General features: G+C 43.8%; 1 protein-coding gene and 1 pseudogene across 2 annotated transcripts in view; one reads left to right on the top strand and one right to left on the bottom strand.

The window, feature by feature from the left end:
- Positions 1–2,146, top strand: part of stab2 (stabilin 2) — a 39,226-nt gene extending 37,080 nt beyond the window's left edge. For both annotated transcript variants that reach the window (XM_071332761.1, XM_071332762.1), the window contains 4 exons: positions 61–174; positions 386–517; positions 682–795; positions 952–2,146. In XM_071332761.1, the coding sequence (XP_071188862.1) occupies positions 61–174; positions 386–517; positions 682–795; positions 952–1,011 (420 nt within the window). In that variant the 3' untranslated portion in view covers positions 1,012–2,146. The remainder of the gene's footprint in view (positions 1–60; positions 175–385; positions 518–681; positions 796–951) is intronic.
- Positions 1,483–18,300, bottom strand: LOC139534068 (lipase maturation factor 2-like; annotated as a pseudogene).
- Positions 18,301–19,789: the final 1,489 nt, after the last annotated feature.

Genomic DNA, 19,789 nt, shown 5'->3' on the forward strand with positions numbered 1-19,789 from the left:
GACTTTATGATTGTAGTCTGTGAGCTCAAACTGGTCCCATCCTGATCTCTCTCTGTGTAGAGTTCCTCCCGTTATATCAACGACCGCTTCATCGTCGACTCCAACATCCTGGCATCCAATGGGATCATCCATGTGCTGCAGGGACCCCTCAAAGCCCCTCCCCCTTGGATAGTGGTGAGATTATTACATCATTTTCTGTTTAGTTTCTCTCCTTGATCTCTGACGAGATGTTGCTAAACTACTGGTCCTTGATCAGATTTATAGTTTATGGTTAAGATTAGGACTGATTCAAATTGTGAGAACTTATCCTAAATCGGTTGGTAAGGTTAGGTATTGGTGGACTCCTGTCTCTGACTTCTGACCCTATCTGTGACTGGTCCCCCAGCTCCACGCGGGTCACAAGGCAGGGATGGGGATTGGAGTTGTGCTGTTGATCATGCTGATGGCTGGGGCTGGGTTCGTAGGCTACCACTTCTACACCCACAAGACCAAACCATTCCAGTTCCACTACTTTAAGGTGAGTGTGTTGGTTGAATGATGTCTGAATGTTGTGCAACAAGGACTTTTTGTCTCATTGCAGGCAATCAGCTGTTTACTGATATTCTGTCGGTTCAGAAACTAACGTACAATAAAACACGGGGAACCTCGAACTTGATAATTGACCTTTGCCCTCTTTTGCAGGAAGAGGACGAGACGCCTCCAGACTGCAACCCTGCCATCTGCAACCCCAGCATTGTTAACCCCACTTATGACTCTGCCCCTGCCACAAGTGAACCCGTTCCATCTGAGCTTCCTGTAAGTGACCCCACCCTATTTTATTTGTCTACCAACCACTGTAGAGAAAATATGTGCATGAATATGAATTCTATTGAACTATATGTGGTGAAGTAGCACCTTTGCTCTAGGGGGTGACACCATAACTCCAGATGACATATGAATGTGTTTTAACAGGAGGAGGACAAACACCATGTGGTAGAGGGTGGCCCGTATGACCTGCTCCAGGACTGCTGAGAGACACACGTCACAGTCCTCACTCTCCCTCTGATAAAGCTGTGAGGAGTGCTACTACATGTTGTACACGTGTTGACCAGTGGAGGGCAGCACTGTGGGACTAAGAGCACCATTCAATCTGTAGTTCAGCACTATAGAAATGTCATTTCCGATTGCACGGACATTTGAAGCATTTACCGTCAATGCGGGAACATTGCCGTTAAATTTAAATAGCGCTAAACTTCCACGACACAGCTTGACTCGAGCCCGAAGACTATCCTCCTCAGAGAGAGTTGGACAGTGCCCTAAGGACAAACAGGGCTCAGTCTCCCACAAAACAGCCTCACTATGGACTCATTCTCAGTGCCTTGTCTAGTAATGTTAGCAGTCTTCCTGTGGCGCAATCGTGAAAGAAATATTATACCGATTTTTGGGGGGTTAATTCATATACAAAATAAGTATTTTAAGCCTCTGTCAAAAAGGGTTTACCCACAATTTCAAATCTTTAATAGTATGAAACGGAGATAACCAGATGCAACCATCTTTGTTGATAAAAACATTTGAAGCAATGCTTGAGCAAATCTTTCCATTCATCCAACCAACACTCAAGAAAACGTTTAACCACAGCCAAATATACATATCAACCGAACTCTCAATGTACAATTATGAAGCAAAGCATAAAGGACTCTGGCGTTAGGATCTCGCCCCATAAGCATGGGTTTACAGGTTTGAACTCTGGGGCACTCTGCAGGTCAGTGAGTCAAGGCCACTTGGAGTGGCTACCACATAAAAGGTGGCATTGGCAGAAGGGAACAAATTATGGTACAGAGGGAACAAATTCTTAGGATTCCCTCTGTGATACAGACGGCAAAGAGCAGTGCTTATGGAGATACTCCTGTAAGTGGGCACTTCGTTTTTTAAATGAGAATATATTTAAAAACGAAGTGCCCACCTTTTCCCCCAGGAGTTTCTTCATAGGAGGAGACCCCAGGGATTCACCCCCATGACATCTACCAGCCTTCCAACCATTACTGAGTGTCAACACAACCCCATACTTATATTGGTGAGATCCTTACCAGAGAGCCACTGGCTCTTTCACACTTAACACGTCTCTGTACATTTGTCATGAATAAATGCATAAACAAAGAGCACCACATATTGGTCATTGATCTCTGAAAAAGGTGTCTGTTCCTATAGAAAATCAGCCCAGGTCGAATCACTAAAATAATTGAACCCACAAATGTAAAAACGGGGATTGAAGCTCAAAGCCACAGACTCCGTCCCTTTCTGTTGTTGTTGTTGACCTTTAACATAACATGCAGACCTGTTAGTTTACCTGGTATTGACAAGCACACCTTTTCAACTAGATTTGACAAGATAGAATGTGTCGTTTCTGACGAACACTGAACGTTTCAGTCTTTTTCCATCTGTAGTTTGTCAAATCTAAGTGTTCAGTTTCAATATACAGCCAAGATTTCTTTTAAACACTGACCAGTAAAAAGTACCTTTACATTTGAATCGCACAATCTGTACCGCCTCAGCGATAGACTGGTAGACTGGGCTCTAGGGGTTCGAATTTCTCCTTAGAGCCCAGTCATTTTGCAGCAGTGCTTTAACCGAATACACTAAGCTTAAGTAATACTACATGTCTCAAGAAATGTACACAGATGTGGAATATAAAGATTTCTTCGGAGCAGTTATGCATTTCAGCTGTTAAGAAGAATGCGACGAAGGGTTTTGAAGTTTGAACAGCAATCCAGATTCCTAAGGCAAAAAAGGTTTAGCAGGACAAAGCTTTCAGAATACAGTATTCTTGACGATGTCGCTATACAGTTTCTCGTGGTCGGGATAGAGGGCCCAGGTTTAGATATCATTACATGGAACCACTGTTGACAACTTGACATTAAAAAAAGTCTGTCTGATGCGGTGCATGAAAAGGTTCACTGAGGTACAATAACTGCACCCAGCCTAAATATCATATTAAAGATATAGCACAAGATTAAAAATGTTGGACAACAACCGTTAAAATGTATGAATGCATTCCCAGAATTCAGATCAAGTGTTCCCTGAAGGACAGATGGCAAAGCCCAAAAACAGCTCATAACAAAGCACCACTGTACTGTGATGTCAGGGACTCGCCCGTAGGCATGTCTGAAGACTCATCCATAGGCGGACCTGAGAATATGGTGACGGAAGGAGGCACAGAGAAAATAGACATTTTTGCTTGTGTATGTACAATATATGGGTGTGTGTGTGAGAGAGAGAGAGAGAACTGACTGAATACAAGGCCACAGTGGTGGTCTCCGAGTCACAGAGCTGGTTGGATTGGTAGTTACTGTAGAAAGAGCTGGTCAGAAACACCTGAGATTTACATGAAGGTAACACCCCTTCTCTCCACCCTCCATCCCGAGACAAGGGGCAACAACAAGAACGTAACAGGAAGTCCCATGGCAGCAGTCCCACATCACTTCCTCTTCTTAGTGCTCTTGTCAGCATCCCGTCTACTCTCCTCAGAGTTCTCCCTCTCTGCTTTGAGACTGGAGGCCGAGGCATTTTTCGCTGCTGGCTGGTCCTTAGCCTTCTTGGCCTTGGGTTCGGCTAGAGTGGGTTTAGCCTTTTGGCCCCTCAGGACCCCAGAGAGCAGGGTTTTGAAGAGCCAGATGGTGGCGACAGTGGCCAGGAGGGACCAGAGCACCAGGTGGCCGGGTAGAGTCTGAACGTGGCCCCGTACCTGCTTCAGAGCCTGGGCCAGAGGAGAGTCAGGACTGGCCTGAATCGGGAACTTCTCCTGCACACAAGTTAATATGTAAGCACATGTACATACACAACAAAGACACGTAAGAGTGTGAGTGTTGTTGGTATGAGTGTCTGAGAAATCAGATTTGGTACACCTGGCCATACAGCACACACTAGTACGCACCACACACACACACAAAAAAGCAAAGGGGAGCGTGAATTCCATATACTTGAACTTGTTCTCAACTTGCCTACCTGGTTAAATAAAGGTGAAATTAATTTTTTTTTAATATAGCCAATACACCACCACATCTGGAGTTGAGGGCAATCATCATAAGCCACAGTAGTGATATTATTAGCACAATACAAAGTTACAACGTAACCCAGTTGAGCAAAAAGGCTTAGCTACCTTGAGTCCGTGCTGGTTGAGCATGGCCTCCAGAGTAGGGCCACCCAGCTGCACTGCAGGATAGAACTCCTCTGAATAGTCTCTCCTCCACCACTCATTAGGACCAGACCTGACAGGGAAGACAACCAATACACCACTCGTTACCATAGGAACATTTTATTTGTGTCTGGTTGAATCGAGTGGCTTTATCGAATTCTGACGATTAGCATACTATACATTTTGTGGGCATTTGATGAATAACATTACTTAATATAGCGAATATTTAAGTTCACTTGTATATCTTAACTGATTTTATGAATGAATAATCTAAGGAATTCATGGGTTAACCATTAGCACTCTCTCCCCAGCACACCCACTGCTGTAGTGGATGTCGTAGGCTGCTCACCCGTCCTGTGTGGTCTGGGTGAACCAGTACCGGTAGAGGCTGGCTCGGAGGTAGACCGGGGGGGCCTGGCTGAATGGGTATTGGGCTGAGTCTGTCTGGATCAGTCTCACCACTGGGACACAGGGAGAGATACAGTCATGTGTGAGCAACATAGTGCAGCGTGTAGGTAAGTGGTCATCTGAGTGTTGCTGGTATACATCTTCTTTGTTGGAAGGTTAATGATCTACAGTGTGAGAGTAAATCATGCCCACCTCACACTGACTAGCGGTTTTACATGTCAGGCGCATACCACCGAATTTCTGGGCCCGTATTCATAAAGCGTCTCAGAGTAGGAGTGCTGATCTAGGATCAGTTTTGCCTTTAAGATCATAATCAATAAGATTAAATAGACAGGGAGGGGGCCTGGTCCTAGAAAAGACCACAGGCCTAAAAACATCCATCAAGAGCCAAAATACAAGTAGCCTGCCAGATGCAACCTGCGCTTTCCTCATATTAAAACAAAGATGTCTGTGCTCTATACTTTAATTGAAAAATAGAAGTCATTACCCCAGAGTGCAGTACATACCATCCTTCTTGCCCTGCAGTAGGCAGTGCACTAGGCTTGTGAACCAGGGGCTCTGTTCGGCCAGTCCCTGGGCTGCCTGGCTCATCTGCCAGTCTAACCGTGGCTGGTGGGGGGCCACCACTGGAGGGGCCACGCCCACGTTCCCCGGCTTGTACATGAACTCTATCTCCTAGGAGGGCCAATTGGGAAAGGTGCATTGAAACACGATACACCTTTTGCAGAACTATATAAGACTGTTTTACTTTATAAAAGTCAAGTAGTTGAGGAAGATAATGTGATTGAGGACATTCCATGTCTAATATTGTGAAAGCTGAGAAAAAACTAAAACTTTTCAGCCAAAACTATTATTTTGGTCCCCGCTCTCTTACGGTCCAGGTATTCTTGTCCATGCTGCCTTCTAGGACGACCTCTGACCTCCCGTCCACCCCAGTCATCCTGCTGTCCAGGCTGTAGGCACTGACCAGTCTATAGCGCTCCACTAGGCTGTAGGCCTGTCTAACCTCCGGGAGGATCTTACTGCTGTACACCTGCTCCATGGACGAGTAGGGCACCTGGGGACGAGGACAACACCATGACCAATCAGAGAGAATCTTATAAACAGTGCTAACTACTAGACCAATAGTAACTCCAACAGACCAATTAGGTAGATTTATGCTGTCTTCATTAAAATGATTCACTATTACACAAAACACTGACAAAGTAATTAGATGGGTTTTACTCAATAGATGAATGCAAGTATGAAAGAAAAATATTTAAGTTAACAAACAATCAGAAGGCTCCCTGTGTGATTGAGAGGTGTGACTCACCACACTGATAGCAAATACGGCGACTGCAGCAGAGGCAATGACAGCCCATTGGACAAGACCCCAGAGCTTCCAGAGGCACCCTCTAACACACACACACCTGGGGAGAGTAAACACAGATCTGAGATCAGTGGACATTAACGCAAAACAAGGATGACTCACGCTGCACCGGGGCAGACCACTGTTCTGGGGTCAGCAAATGCAGTGGAACTAGATATGAACTAGATCTACAGTTGTAGTCGGACGTTTACATACAGTCGTGATCAAAAGTTTTGTGAATGGCACAAATATGAATTTCCACAAAGTTTGCTGCCTCAGTGTCTTTAGATATTTTTGTCAGATGTTACTATGGAATACTGAAGTATAATTACAAGCATTTTACAAGTGTCAAAGGCTTTTATTGACAATTACATGAAGTTGATGCAAAGAGTCAATATTTGCAGTGTTGACCCTTCTTTTTCAAGACCTCTGCAATCCGCCCTGGCATGTTGTCAATTAACTTCTGGGCCACATCCTGACTGATGGTAGCCCATTCTTGCATAATCAATGCTTGGAGTTTGTCAGAATTTGTGGGGTTTTGTTTGTCCACCCGCCTCTTGAGGATTGACCACAAGTTCCCAATGGGATTAAGGTCTGGGGAGTTTCCTGGCCATGGACCCAAAATATCGATGTTTTGTTCCCCGAGCCACTTAGTTATCACTTTTGCCATATGGCAAGGTGCTCCATCATGCTGGAAAAGGCATTGTTCGTCACCAAACTGTTCCTGGATGGTTGGGAGAAGTTGCTCTCGGAGGATGTGTTGGTACCATTCTTTATTCATGGCTGTGTTCTTAGGCAAAATTGTGAGTGAGCCCACTCCCTTGGCTGAGAAGCAACCCCACACATGAATGGTCTCAGGATGCTTTACTGTTGGCATGACACAGGACTGATGGTAGCGCTCACCTTGTTTCTTCCAGACAAGCTTTAATTCCGGATGCCCCAAACAATCGGAAAGGGAATTCATCAGAGAAAATGACTTTACCTCAGTCCTCAGTAGTCCAATCCCTGTACTTTTTGCAGAATATCAGTCTGTCCCTGGTGTTTTTCCTGGAGAGAAGTGGCTTCTTTGCTGCCCTTCTTGACACCAGGCCATCCTCCAAAAGTCTTCACCTCACTGTGCGTGCAGATGCACTCACACCTGCCTGCTGCCATTCCTGAGCAAGCTTTGTACTGGTGGTGCCCCGATCCCGCAGCTGAATCAACTTTAGGAGATGGTCCTGGCGCTTGCTGGACTTTCTTGGGCGCCCTGATGCCTTCTTCACAACAATTGAACCGCTCTCCTTGAAGTTCTTTATGATCCAATAAATTGTTGATTTAGGTGCAATGTTACTGGCAACAATATCCTTGCCTGTGAAGCCCTTTTTGTGCAAAGCAATGATGATGGCACGTGTTTCCTTTTTAGGTAACCATTGTTACAGAGGAAGAACAATGATTCCAAGCACCACCCTCCTTTTGAAGCTTCCAGTCTGTTATTCAAACTCAATCAGCCTTACAGTGTGATCTCTAACACTCACACCTGTCAACTGGTCCTTTTGTGGCAGGGCTGAAATGCAGTGGAAATGTTTTTGGAGCGATTCAGTTCATTTGCATGGCAAAGAGGGACTTTGCAATTAATTGCAATTCATCTGATCACTCTTCACAACATTCTGGAGTATATGCAAATTGCCATGATACAAACTGAGGCAGCAGACTTTGTGAAAATTTATATTTGTGTCATTCAAGACTACCCCTTTTTCCTCCAAACATAACAATGGTCATTATGGCCAAACAGTTCTATTTTTGTTTCATCAGACCGGAGGGCATTTCTCCAAAAAGTAAAATCATTGTCCCCATGTGCAGTTGCAAACCGTAGTCTGGCTTTTTTTATGGCGGTTTTGGAGCAGTGGCTTCTTCCTCGCTGAGCGGCCTTTCAGGTTATGTCGATATAGGACTCGTTTTACTGTGGATATAGATACTTTTGTACCCATTTCCTCCAGCATCTTCACAAGGTCCTTTGCTGTTGTTCTGGGATTGATTTGCACCTTTCGCACCAAAGTACGTTCATCTCTAGGACAGAATGCGTCTCCTTCCTGAGTGGTATGACAGCTACGTGGTCCCATGGTGTTTATACTTGCGTACTATTGTTTGTACAGATGAACGTGGTTCCTTCAGGCGTTTGGAAATTGCTCCCGAGGATGAACCAGATTTGTGGAGGTCAACAATTTTTTTCTGAGGTCTTGGCTGATTTCTTTTGATTTTCCCATGATGTCAAACAAAGAGGCATCGAGTTTGAAGGTAGGCCTTGAAATACATCCACAGGTACACATCCAATTGACTCAAATTATGTCAATTAGCCTATCAGAAGCTTCTAAAGCCATGACATTTTCTGGAATTTTCCAAGCTGTTTAAAAGGCACAGTCAACTTAGTACATGTAAACTTCTGACCCACTGAAATTGTGATACAGTGAATTATAAGTGAAATAATCTGTCTGTTAACAATTGTTGGAAAAATTACTTGTGTCATACACAAACTAGATGTCCTAACCGACTTGCCAAAACTCCACTAAGAAATTAGTGGAGTGATTGAAAAACGAGATTTAATGACTCCAACATAAGTGTATGTAAACTTCCGACACACACTAAACTTAAACTTTCAACCGTATTTCGCTACTGAAAAACTCCTGGTCCTAAGATTTACCATCTTTGAATCACAAACTTTATTACAGATACTGTTTAAGTATGATATAGGCCTACTCACCCAAGCATGGCTGCCACCACCTCCCAGGTGAGAGAGAGAACTCCTACCCAGATAGTGGGTCCTGTCACAAGCTTCAACCAATTGCCAAACTGCTGCTGGGTGAAGGCTACAAAACAGGACAAATACATGAAACAAAATCACTTAACCATTAACATAACAATGTCAATGATTGACATCCTACAAGAAATAAAATAAAGCAACACTACCGAGTCACTAGGTATACAGTATTACAGTGCCTTCGGAATGTCTTCAGACCCCTTGACTTTTTCCTTATTTTGTTACATTGCAGCCTTATTCTAAAATTGATTAACTATACCCCATAATGACAAAGTGAAAACAGGTTTTTATCATTTTTTGCAGTATTAAAAGTAAAAAACAGAAATACCTTATTTAGGTAAGTATTCAGACCCTTTGCTATGAGACTCGAAATTGAGCTCAGGTGCATTCTGTTTCCATTGATCATCCTTGAGATGTTTCTAAAACTTTATTGGAGTCCACCTGCGGTAAATTCAAATGATTTGGAAAGGCACACATACCTGTCTTTATAAGGTCCCACAGTTGATAGTGCATGTCAGAGCAAAAACAAAGCCATGAGGTCAAAGGAATTGTTTGTAGAGCTCTGAGACAAGATTGTGTCAAGGCACAGATCTGGAAAGGGCTCCAAAAAATGGCTACAGCATTGAAGGTCCCCAAGAACACGGTGGCCTCCATCATTCTTAAATGACAGAAGTTTGGAACCACCAAGCCTCTTCCTAGAGCTGGCCACCCGGCCAAACTGAGCAATCGTGGGGAGAAAGGCCTTGGTCAGGGATAAGACCAAGAACCAGATGGTCACTCTGACAGAGCTCCAGAGTTCATCTGTGGAGATGGGAGAACCTTCCAGAAGGACAACCATCTCTGCAGCACTCCAATCAGGCCTTTATGGTAGAGTGCCAGACGAAAACCACTTCTCAGTAAAAGGCACATGACAGCCTGCTTAGAGTATGCCAAAAGGCACCTAAAGGACTCTGAAACCATGACAAACAAGATTCTCTGGTCTGATGAAACCAAGATTGAACTCTTTGGCCTGAATGCCAAGCGTCACATCTGGAGGAAACCTGACACCATCCCTACGGTGAACCATGGTGGCAGCATCATGCTGGGGGAAGTTTTTCAGCGGCAGGGACTGGGAGACTAGTCAGGATAGAGGCAAATTTGAACAGAGCAAAGTGATGAGAGATTCTTGATGAAAACCTACTTATGTAAATGTGATTTTTTAATTTGATACATTTTCAAAAAAAATCTTAAAACCTGTTTTTGCTTTGTCATTATGGGGTATTGTATGTAGATTTGTTTAAATGTAATTGCTCAATCAATTTTAGAATAAAGGTGTAATGTAACAAAATGTGGAAAAAGTCAAGGGGTCTGAATACCGAATGCCCTGTTAACCTACCGGTTTTAGAGGTAATAGACTTGGCCTCCCAGTCAATCTCCAGTGTGAAGAGCACTTTAGTTCCATAGATGATGGCAGCAAATACAGACAGCAACACCAATGACATTATGGTTTGGTGCCAGGCTGCAAAAAAAAAAAACTTAATTAGATTAGGTACTCTTTAGTATCACAAGCAGAGCCCATCATTTGTTTTTGTCCAGCTACTAAAAATGTATTATGTAAGTTACGTTAAGGGGTTACCCATTAGGACATTAGGAATGTTAACTGTAGATAAACAAAATACATCACAGAAGTACTTAAACAGGATAACACCTGACATCCTGCCAGATCAGACCACTCTGCCCGAGAATAAAACAATGAACCCCCCCCTTTTCCCTCTCCCTGCCATCAAGACTCAAGGACACCCATTGGAACTGAACCAGTGTTTTGCTGGCATGCACTCAGCAATGCACCCCTCACTGTGTAATGTCAATGTTGGCCAACTGGCGAGGCAGAACAGGAAAAGAAAGGAAGCCCGATTATTACTGTAACAGCCTTTGTGTTTTATAGTACCTTCCACCAGCTTAAACATCATACTGGGTGTGGATAATGCTTTATTAGGGAGAAAGCTGGCCTGAACGTCTACTCTGGCGTTAAATGTGAGCTGTGAGAGTTGAAGGTTGCATAAGAAGAGAAGTGAGGTCATACTCTTGGCGCTCTTCTTCTTGCCGTGGCCCAGCCAGTAGCTGATATGGTCGTCGTCCAACAGGGAGAAAGTCAGAGCCAGGGAGAGGAAGGGGAGGAAGCCATAGTTCCCCACGAACATTAACTTCACCTGGTACACTGCCTGGTTATCAGTTACAGAGAGAAGTAGGTAGGTATAGTTAGAAAAAGGCATCGTGCAAATTACATGTGTGGGGTCGCAATCCTGCAACATTCAAAATCCCCTTAGACAGATACAGTTAGGTGTCATTCATTCACCATCAAGCATACAAATGTCACACACACACACACACACACACACACACACACACAGAGAGTCTAGAGCCTTATAGCAGTATCTGAGTCTGGCGATTCCCTGGATGATAACAGACTAGATAAACACCTACCTACAGTACAATTTTTCTAAACCTCTCCTCTCTCAGCCAGACCTCAACACTTGATAGCGATTTAGGGGGCGGGTGAAAACTTTGAAAACAAACTGGAAGCCTATATTTCAGTGTGTTCAATCCTTTCTTAGACATTTTACATGCTCATGTTTAGCAGCTGCTGGTGTAACCACACACACACCTGAATGTAGAAGGCTGCCAGTCTGAGGTGGCGGATGGGGGCGAAGTAGAGGGGGGGGCACAGCAATCTCTGTCACCAACAGACTGACAGTCCCCAGCTTCAGGTACCAGTCTGGCAGCTGCTGGATGAACCAGGACCAGGGCAGGGGGATTCCCTGGGCCTCAAACATGTGTTTCACCGCTGGGAAGAGGGAGGGGGTTGATGGGGTGACAGAGGGGAGGGAGGATATGAGACATGGATGAGTAAAGATTGCCCCATAACACTGCACCTCACACCTTTTTTGAGATCCCGTTTTTAATCTCGGACACTTTTCCTGAACTGCGACTGATGTGTAGTGAGGCTCCAGGCATCATCATTATCATCATGGAAGTTAATGAGAATACTGCCGCTGGGTGAGGTACATACCCCTTACGTGATGCACACTTTACAATCATAGCCAAGCGCATGCATTCCTTCCTCATTGTCATTATTAATAAATCTACAAGCATGACTAATGTTATCATTACTCAACCAGTCTTCACATTACTCGTACCATTGAACATAGACTCCCAATTAGTTGCGGTCCAGAAGCTGTTGGGACACTGGCCTGACGATGGGATCAGGAGTCCCAATTTCAGCCCAACGTCCCAACAGACTCCCATTTAGTTGCAGTCCCGAGGGAAATACTAAACAAAAATATAAACGCAATGTAAAGTGGGTCCCATGTTTCATGAGCTGAAATAAAAAGATCCCATACATTTTCCATACGCACAAAATGCTTTTCTACCATATTTTGTGCACAAATTTGTTTACCTTCCTGTTAGTGAACATTTCTCCTTTGCCAAGATAATCCATCCACCTGACAGGTGGCACATCAAGAAGCTGATTAAACAGTATGATTACACAGGTGCACCTTGTGCTGGTGACAAGAAACAACCACTCCCAAAAAATGTCCACCAGAGCCGTTGCCAGAGAATTTAATGTTAATTTCTCTACCATAAGCCATAATGTCATTTTAGAGAATGTGTCAGTACTCCAGTCGGCCTCACAACCGCAGACCACGTGTAACCACGCCAGCCCAGGACCTCCACATCCGGCTTCTTCACCTGCGGGATCGTGTGAGACCAGCCACCTGGACAGCTGATGAAAATGAGGAGTATTTCTGTTTGTAATAAAGCCCTTTATGGGGAAAAACAAATTCTGACTGGCTGACCCATTGCTGAGTCATGTGAAATCCATAGATTAGGGTCTAATGAATTTATTTAAATAAACTGATTTCCATATATAAACTAACTCCGTAAAAATCATTGAAATTGTTGCGTTTATATTTTTGTCCAGTATACATTGAACAGTACAGTTTTGTGTCATAAGAGGTTCCCCTGTCTCACCAGTGAGCCCCCACCAGCTGGGGCAGTGGCTGGCCAGCTTGGCGACACCGGAGCCAAAGGTGAGACGGAACAGGAGCCAGCGCACCAGCCAGAAGGTCACAGCGTCATGCTGACGGAATGCCGAGCGCCACCGCAGGAGGTTGAGCGGCGCGACGAGCACAGTCAGGAAGCCCGCCTCCAACAGCAGACTGTCCCTACGGGAGGGAATCAAATGAGACATTAATAATCAAATACCACTCTCCTTGAAAAAAAAATCCCAACTCCTCCTCACATCATACCTATAAAATGTATAGGGCACTGAACTCCCTCCAACAACCCAAAATCTCAGGTCTCAAAGAAATGACAAAGTTGAAACGTATTAAATCAATAAATACAATCAATAGATGACATTTCACTTGAAATTCCTCCACCAGAAGGCTACATGAAATTCCTGCTCAAAACAGTGGAATACAGTAAATATTCAGTGAGCTTCAAATCCAATGACACTGCCTTTCAGGAAATCAGTTAGCCTAGTAGAAGCAATGCCCGTTAGAGCCAGAGGCACTGAGATGGCAAAACATACTGGTAGCTGGTCATCTTAAAACCGGTTGTAGTTGGCATTCTCTTCATGCAAAACCAAATGGTGTGCGTTAGGGGATAGCCAGCTAACTATAAACAGTTCAGACACACCCACCCCTACTACTTATAAAAACACAACCAGGCAACTATTTATTATCTATTTACCACTTCATGCAATTGCTGTGGAACCCAATGCCTTACACAGGCCCAGTCCTGGCCTTTCTGACGCCCTAGGCGAGACAAAAACAAATTCCGCCCACCCTATACCCCCGCAAAACTAGAATAGTCCCTGTAAGCAAAAAGACGTTGAAAAGACGTCTAAAATACGTCTTTATCAGAGGTGGGGGAAAAAATCGTACTTTTTAGGTCTTTGTTTGTCCCGATTCCTGTGACAAATCAAAAAAAAATAGGATATGGTGTTCGCTAACATGTCAGCGCATTTTTTGTTGTTGTTGATTGGGAAACATTTATGTTAAGCTATTTGATTGGAGAAACGTGCATGACGTAAAAAGTGTCTGCCTCAATACATTTTCATGCATACCCTTTCTACCGTAGGCTAGATCTGCTACGTGATTCTTTTTTGTTAGATGATTTTTTCATAGACAGAAAGTTGGTGTTTGCATCTCTCCAACAGCACCCTGGAGAGGCACGCTGGGAATGGACCAGCTAAATATTTTTCACCCCTGCCTTTGACAAAGTGGGCACTGCTTATCACAAGGTGGCATCAGAGCTCACCTAAAAATCCCATATGCCACTGGTCGAAAGAAATTGTCATTGTTTTTGGGCAGAACTATGTGAGGTTTTATGTGTTGTTTAAGGTATGCCTTGGTCAGTTTAGCCCTTGTCAATCTACTGCCATAGGCAGCCGCCTAATCATGCCTGATGGGCAGCCCGGCCCTGGCCTTATGTCATCTTGCTTTGCTACAACCAGATACCAGTAAATGTGTTGCAATTCTTGCACATCTCCAAGCTTAGCTAAAAGTCCATAACTCTAAAACCATATTACATGTGTGATAGATGTCCTTCAATGCAAAGTCCGCTTACCCCTATAAAATATGCATGATGTCTAAGACTGTTACATATGCACAAACACTTTCAACAACCGTTCTAGTCGCAGGATAGACAACCGGTGCACTGTAATATGTAATCAACACAGAATTATGAAGAGTGGACAGTGAATTTGACTGGCAAATGGTTCCAATAGCAGTTTCTTGTCTGACACTGATGCTCTTGCAGTAAAGCCCATGGCTGATAACAAAATGACGTCACACAGACCCAGTAGACTTTGTGTTCAGCAATAACACTTTAGGAAACAAAGTACTTTTCGTTTCAATGTCACGCTCTATCAATTCAGCCCATATGAGAATTCGGAACAGATCACTTACCACTGAAAACGCAGAAAGTCTTGACCCACCTGTCAAGAGTAAATGATGTTGATTAATTTACTGTGTAATTTATTTACGGTACAGTATCTAACCAAACCAATGGCAGACAGACAGCCACCCCCACCCACCGACCTGACAGAGGGAGAGGTAGAGGGCCCAGAGGCAGAAGAAGACCAGGCTGTCTCGGAGGGGCTCCAGTAGGGCTGCTCCCAGGGCTAAGAGCGCCCCCGCCAGGCAGAGGAGCTCCATTGCCTGCTGGGCGTCCAGGTCCAGACCCAGCCAGGGCCCCAGCCACAGCAGGGAGGGGTGGGCATGTATCTGCTCCAACACTGGCCTGGAGCCGTCCACACGGGGCTCCACCAGGCGCACAGGCAGGACCCCCTCATTGCCATAGAGACCTGGCCACAGAGACAAAGAGCAGGGATGGATAAACAAAACAGAGAGGGGGGGGGGGGGGGGGTTGTGTTTATTGAGAATGGGGTTAGTGAATAGAGGTCATATTCACATACTTAAAGTAAGTGGGTTTATGGTACCCTGCTAAATAGGTCAAAGGTCATGTATGTGAAAACAAGACACTTGTTTTATCTGTGCTGTCTGCTTATTCAGTCGAATGGAACATGCGAAAGAAAGTTTAGGAGCTTACATTGCTTACGGGTTGACCCAAGATTGTGATCAACTGATTGGAATGTAGCATTATGCATGGAATAACTTTTTAATTAAAAAACTGAAAGCATACAGCGAGTCTTACTACAGTTCTTTGGAATCTAGTGTATTTAGTGTACTTTTGAGACGACAGGTGAAGCTGAGAGACCAGAAGTGCCACTACGACATACCTGGCACACAGAGTGGACCAACTGGATGCATGCTCACATTTGGAATTAGAAGCAGAGAAATAAAGTAAAACACAAACACTAAATTGTGCAATGATGACTCATTCACGTTCAATGCATCTCATCTTGCCAGCACTTGTCAAATGAGATGTGTTATTTCAGTTAGGCCACCTGCTGCCTGACTGTAAATTGACTATGGAGTGGATTGCAAGTAATGGACATACACATATTTTGCACTTGGTAAAATGTGTTTTGTATTGGATATTTGATTCTCTCCTCAATAGCTATTGAAACAAGCATGCCATGACTATGAAGATAGTATTATCTAAATCAGGGGTGGATGGAGAAAAATCCACACTTGAATTTTTCCTAATAAGATTTCAAATCTTCAATAGCTCTTACACAAAGCGTTCAATGACTATGAAAATGATAAATTCTATATTATAAACTCGGCGGTTTGAGCCCCGAATGCTGATTAGCTAAAAAGCCATGGTATATCGGACCGTATATGACAGGTATGACATTTTTTTTTACTATTCTAATTACATTGGTAACCAGTTTATAATAGCAATAAGGCACCTCAGGGGTTTGTGGTATATGGTCAATATACCACAGCAAATGGCTGTATCAAGGCACTCCGCCGTGAGTAAGAACAGCCCTTAGCCGTGGTATAAGGGCCATATACCACACCTTCTCGGGCCTTATTGCTTAAATCGGGGGAGGATGGACAAAAATCCATGTTTGTTTGTGTAAAGAAAAGTACAAACACTACACCTTGTATTCCAAAACGCCTGAAACCAGCGGGAGTATATGATGATTACAATTTGGCGGGGCGTCTAGTCAGAAATCCTGTCTAGGATGTTGGTTTCAGACGTTTTGGAATACAAGGTGTAGTGTTTGCACCTTTCTTTACAATAGTGGTGAAATCCACGGAATGTTCCACACAGGAACAGCCGACGACAATACCGCACCGAATAGATGACGAGCTGTGAAGGATTCCAAGGGTAAATATCATTGACACACACACACACACACACACACACATTCTAAATGCTGAGTTGATTAGCAGGTGGACCTAATCACTACATGTAGCAGCCTGAGTGAATGGGGCTGTCAATTAATCACCCTTCTCCTCCCACCCCAACAACATGTTATTTAACAGAAAGAGATATTGAACACTAAACGTAACAACAACAAAAAATATATAGAACATTTTTTTTTTTTTTATCCATCCTCCCCTGATTATGAAAAAAATCATTTTCATAATCATATCGTGCTTTGCATAAAAGCTATTGAAGATTTAAACCCCGATAAAGAAAATCTAAATGTCTAAGAATAAGAAGTGGATTTTTGTCAATCCTCCCCCGATTCAGAATCTATCATTTTCATAATAATAGAATGTTTGGTTCATTAGCTATTGAGGAGACAAAACCGAATAGCAACCCAAGATTCAATATAAAACTCATTTTACCTTGGTACATTTCACATACAATTTGCATAATAAGACGGCTGCATGATAAAGTAAAGTGGTGTAATGACAGTGACGGCAAATCAACATGACTACAAGTTCGTATTTAGACTGGGAAAAAGTGAAAATTATACTACAAGTCAGATCTATTGTATACTGTTAGGGGTCTGAGCCAAGCTCGAATACTGGATTTATGACGGGTTATTCCCAACGCACTCAGCGTTTGCAGGAAGCTTCAGTGTGCACCTTCTGGGGGAAAATCCTAACCCTCAAACAGACAGACACAGCCATACAAAAGGCACCGACAACGACCGTGTGAAGAAAACATCCACTTGTCCCAAGCAAATATCTAAAACGGGCATCTGTCCAACAATGGCCAGTGCTGTCAGGACGTGGCCATAGCATGTAAGGCCACATCACTTCTATAGCTGCCAACCTGCATCACTCTCCTTTATACAGCCACCCTGCCCTAGCCTCATACGAACTTGTGAGCTCGCGAGATCAGGATGGTTCGTACGAGGCTAAGACCACCCCACATTAATGTTTGGCTCTCCATACTACGCTAGTGCCATTCTATAACAAGTCATTCACCTATACAACTAGTTAATGTTTATAAATAAATACGAACACATCAATGTCGACCTGTGTACGTAAAGTATCAAACTGAATAGTCTACTGAATATACACTCAAAAGACATTCTCCTTTTCTAGGCCTAGGCTATAGTGATGGTGCATGAGTTGCAACACTGTAGCAAAGGCAATGAACCGAGCGAAATAGCTTGGCGCGTGGAAGTTGTCATTAGGTCGCCCGATCAGTCCAACAGCACAGAATAGGTCAGAAAGTAGTCATTTCATCCCCAGTGTACTTAACCGACCAGATGCAACTACATGAATCAGTTCATCATCACAAGCGAAACATATGGAAAAAGTGGGATTCAACGACGCAGAGCTAAACACCTTTCCATGACCATCAACAGTCAACCAATAATAAGGTTCCTTCGATTACAATTAATAAATAGATGTTAAATAGATAAATGTTGTTTTACCTGGTATCTGAACATAGAGGGATGCAAAAGCAAACATGTAAATAATTGCCATACTCCATAATAACATATGACGCGGTAGTCTGGTTTCCCCCATGTTTACGGCTTGGCGTTCCTGCTAAATATAAAAATATTTTCTACGTCTTTCAACACAGCACGAATAAATAACGGCCGCTGTGCAATTCATCCAGTACGGTAAAAAAAATTACTGGATGGTGCAGAAGGCGTGGTTCTTCTTCTTCTGTGGAATGTATATCGCGGTTGGAAACCAACTTTAAACTGCATTACCGCCACCAACTGGACTGGAGTGTGGACCAGAGACAGCGAAGTCGGATGTTTCGCCAGCACTTTCAATGTACTATTTAGCCCTGTGTGTCCCAGTCTCAGCCTTGTGACCACTTTCCTCCCTTCTTTCTCGGCCAGGGAAGTGTCATTAGTCCTTTGTTGTACAGCCAGAAGAGTTCAAGAAGCGATTAGTGAAGTAGAGCAGTGGTCCCTCAGGTGGGACTTCAGGTTGAGAAAACACAGACTGTGTTTTTTTCTAGAAAGAAGGTTGGGGAGGAAATATACTTGAAGCTGTATGGAAGGAATCTGGAGAGGGTGGGAGGGGTTTAGGTTCCTGGGGTCTGGTTTGACACTTGACACTTGACACTTGAATGACTCCTGTTCACTCAACTCCTGAAACTGACCCCACTCTGCTTTACCAAATATCCATTTCCTACTGATTCTTCCTCCCTCAATCTTACACTACACATGATCGGATAGTGATCACTACGCACTGTAAATTCCTCCAAAACCTCCCAACGACATCTGTACTCCCTGACGAAGGCCATGCAGCCGAAACGCGTCGGTTTTTAACAACTTTGTTTCTATTGAACATGCCATACTAATAAAGGCATTTTAATTAATTATATGAAGAGTGCCTTGGTCCTCCTTTCTTTTTGATGACCAATTTACACCTTTTACCAAAGAGCACCTTCTATATACCAAAATATACTATAGTGTACCTTAGTAGCGCTTCCCTTCCTCCTCTTTCTACATCTGCCTGCCATTCAACTTGAGATCAAAGTAAGATCCAGAGCAGATTCATTTCCAGTTACTGGGTCAATCCTGGTTCCTCGGCCGTCATTAAGACTCACAAGCCCTTTCTCATCCAGTATTTCCTCCAACACTTGTCAGTTTACATCAGTCCGCAGCCCTCCCCAGAGCATACTATGAGCATTAAAATCCCCACACCACATTACCCGTCTCCTATCTTGACCTTCTACATTCCCAAGGGCCAGCAACTCCAGTCTCTTACACAGGTTGTGAAAGTTCACTATTACCATATCCCCCCCCCCAACCACAACGCTACCACTACATACTACTGTTCCACTCCCTCTCCCACACACCTATATGAGTTCCCTTGCTTTATAAAGGTAACACACCCTCCTCCTCCCCCTGCCATCCTATCTCTAAGGACTGCAACATAACCTTGTAATACAAAATCTAGAGTAGGTTTTAGTCATGTCTCCTGGAGACATATCACATCAGGTTTGGCTGGTAACTCCTCAATAAACTGTTTTAACTCTCGACCATTAGCCATCAAACTTCTGGCATTCCATTGAAGGATTAACGCAATAATGCAAATTAACCAATACATGATTCCTGGCTGGAATCTACCTTTTTCCACTCCACCACTACACTCCATCCCATCCTCCTCAACTCCTAACCTCCCTACCTTTCCATCCATCTCTGCTCCAGTCATAGCTCAGCGTTGCTCAACCACCTCCA

The sequence above is a fragment of the Salvelinus alpinus genome, chromosome 11 (genome assembly GCF_045679555.1).
Source record: "Salvelinus alpinus chromosome 11, SLU_Salpinus.1, whole genome shotgun sequence".
Taxonomy (NCBI): domain Eukaryota; kingdom Metazoa; phylum Chordata; class Actinopteri; order Salmoniformes; family Salmonidae; genus Salvelinus; species Salvelinus alpinus.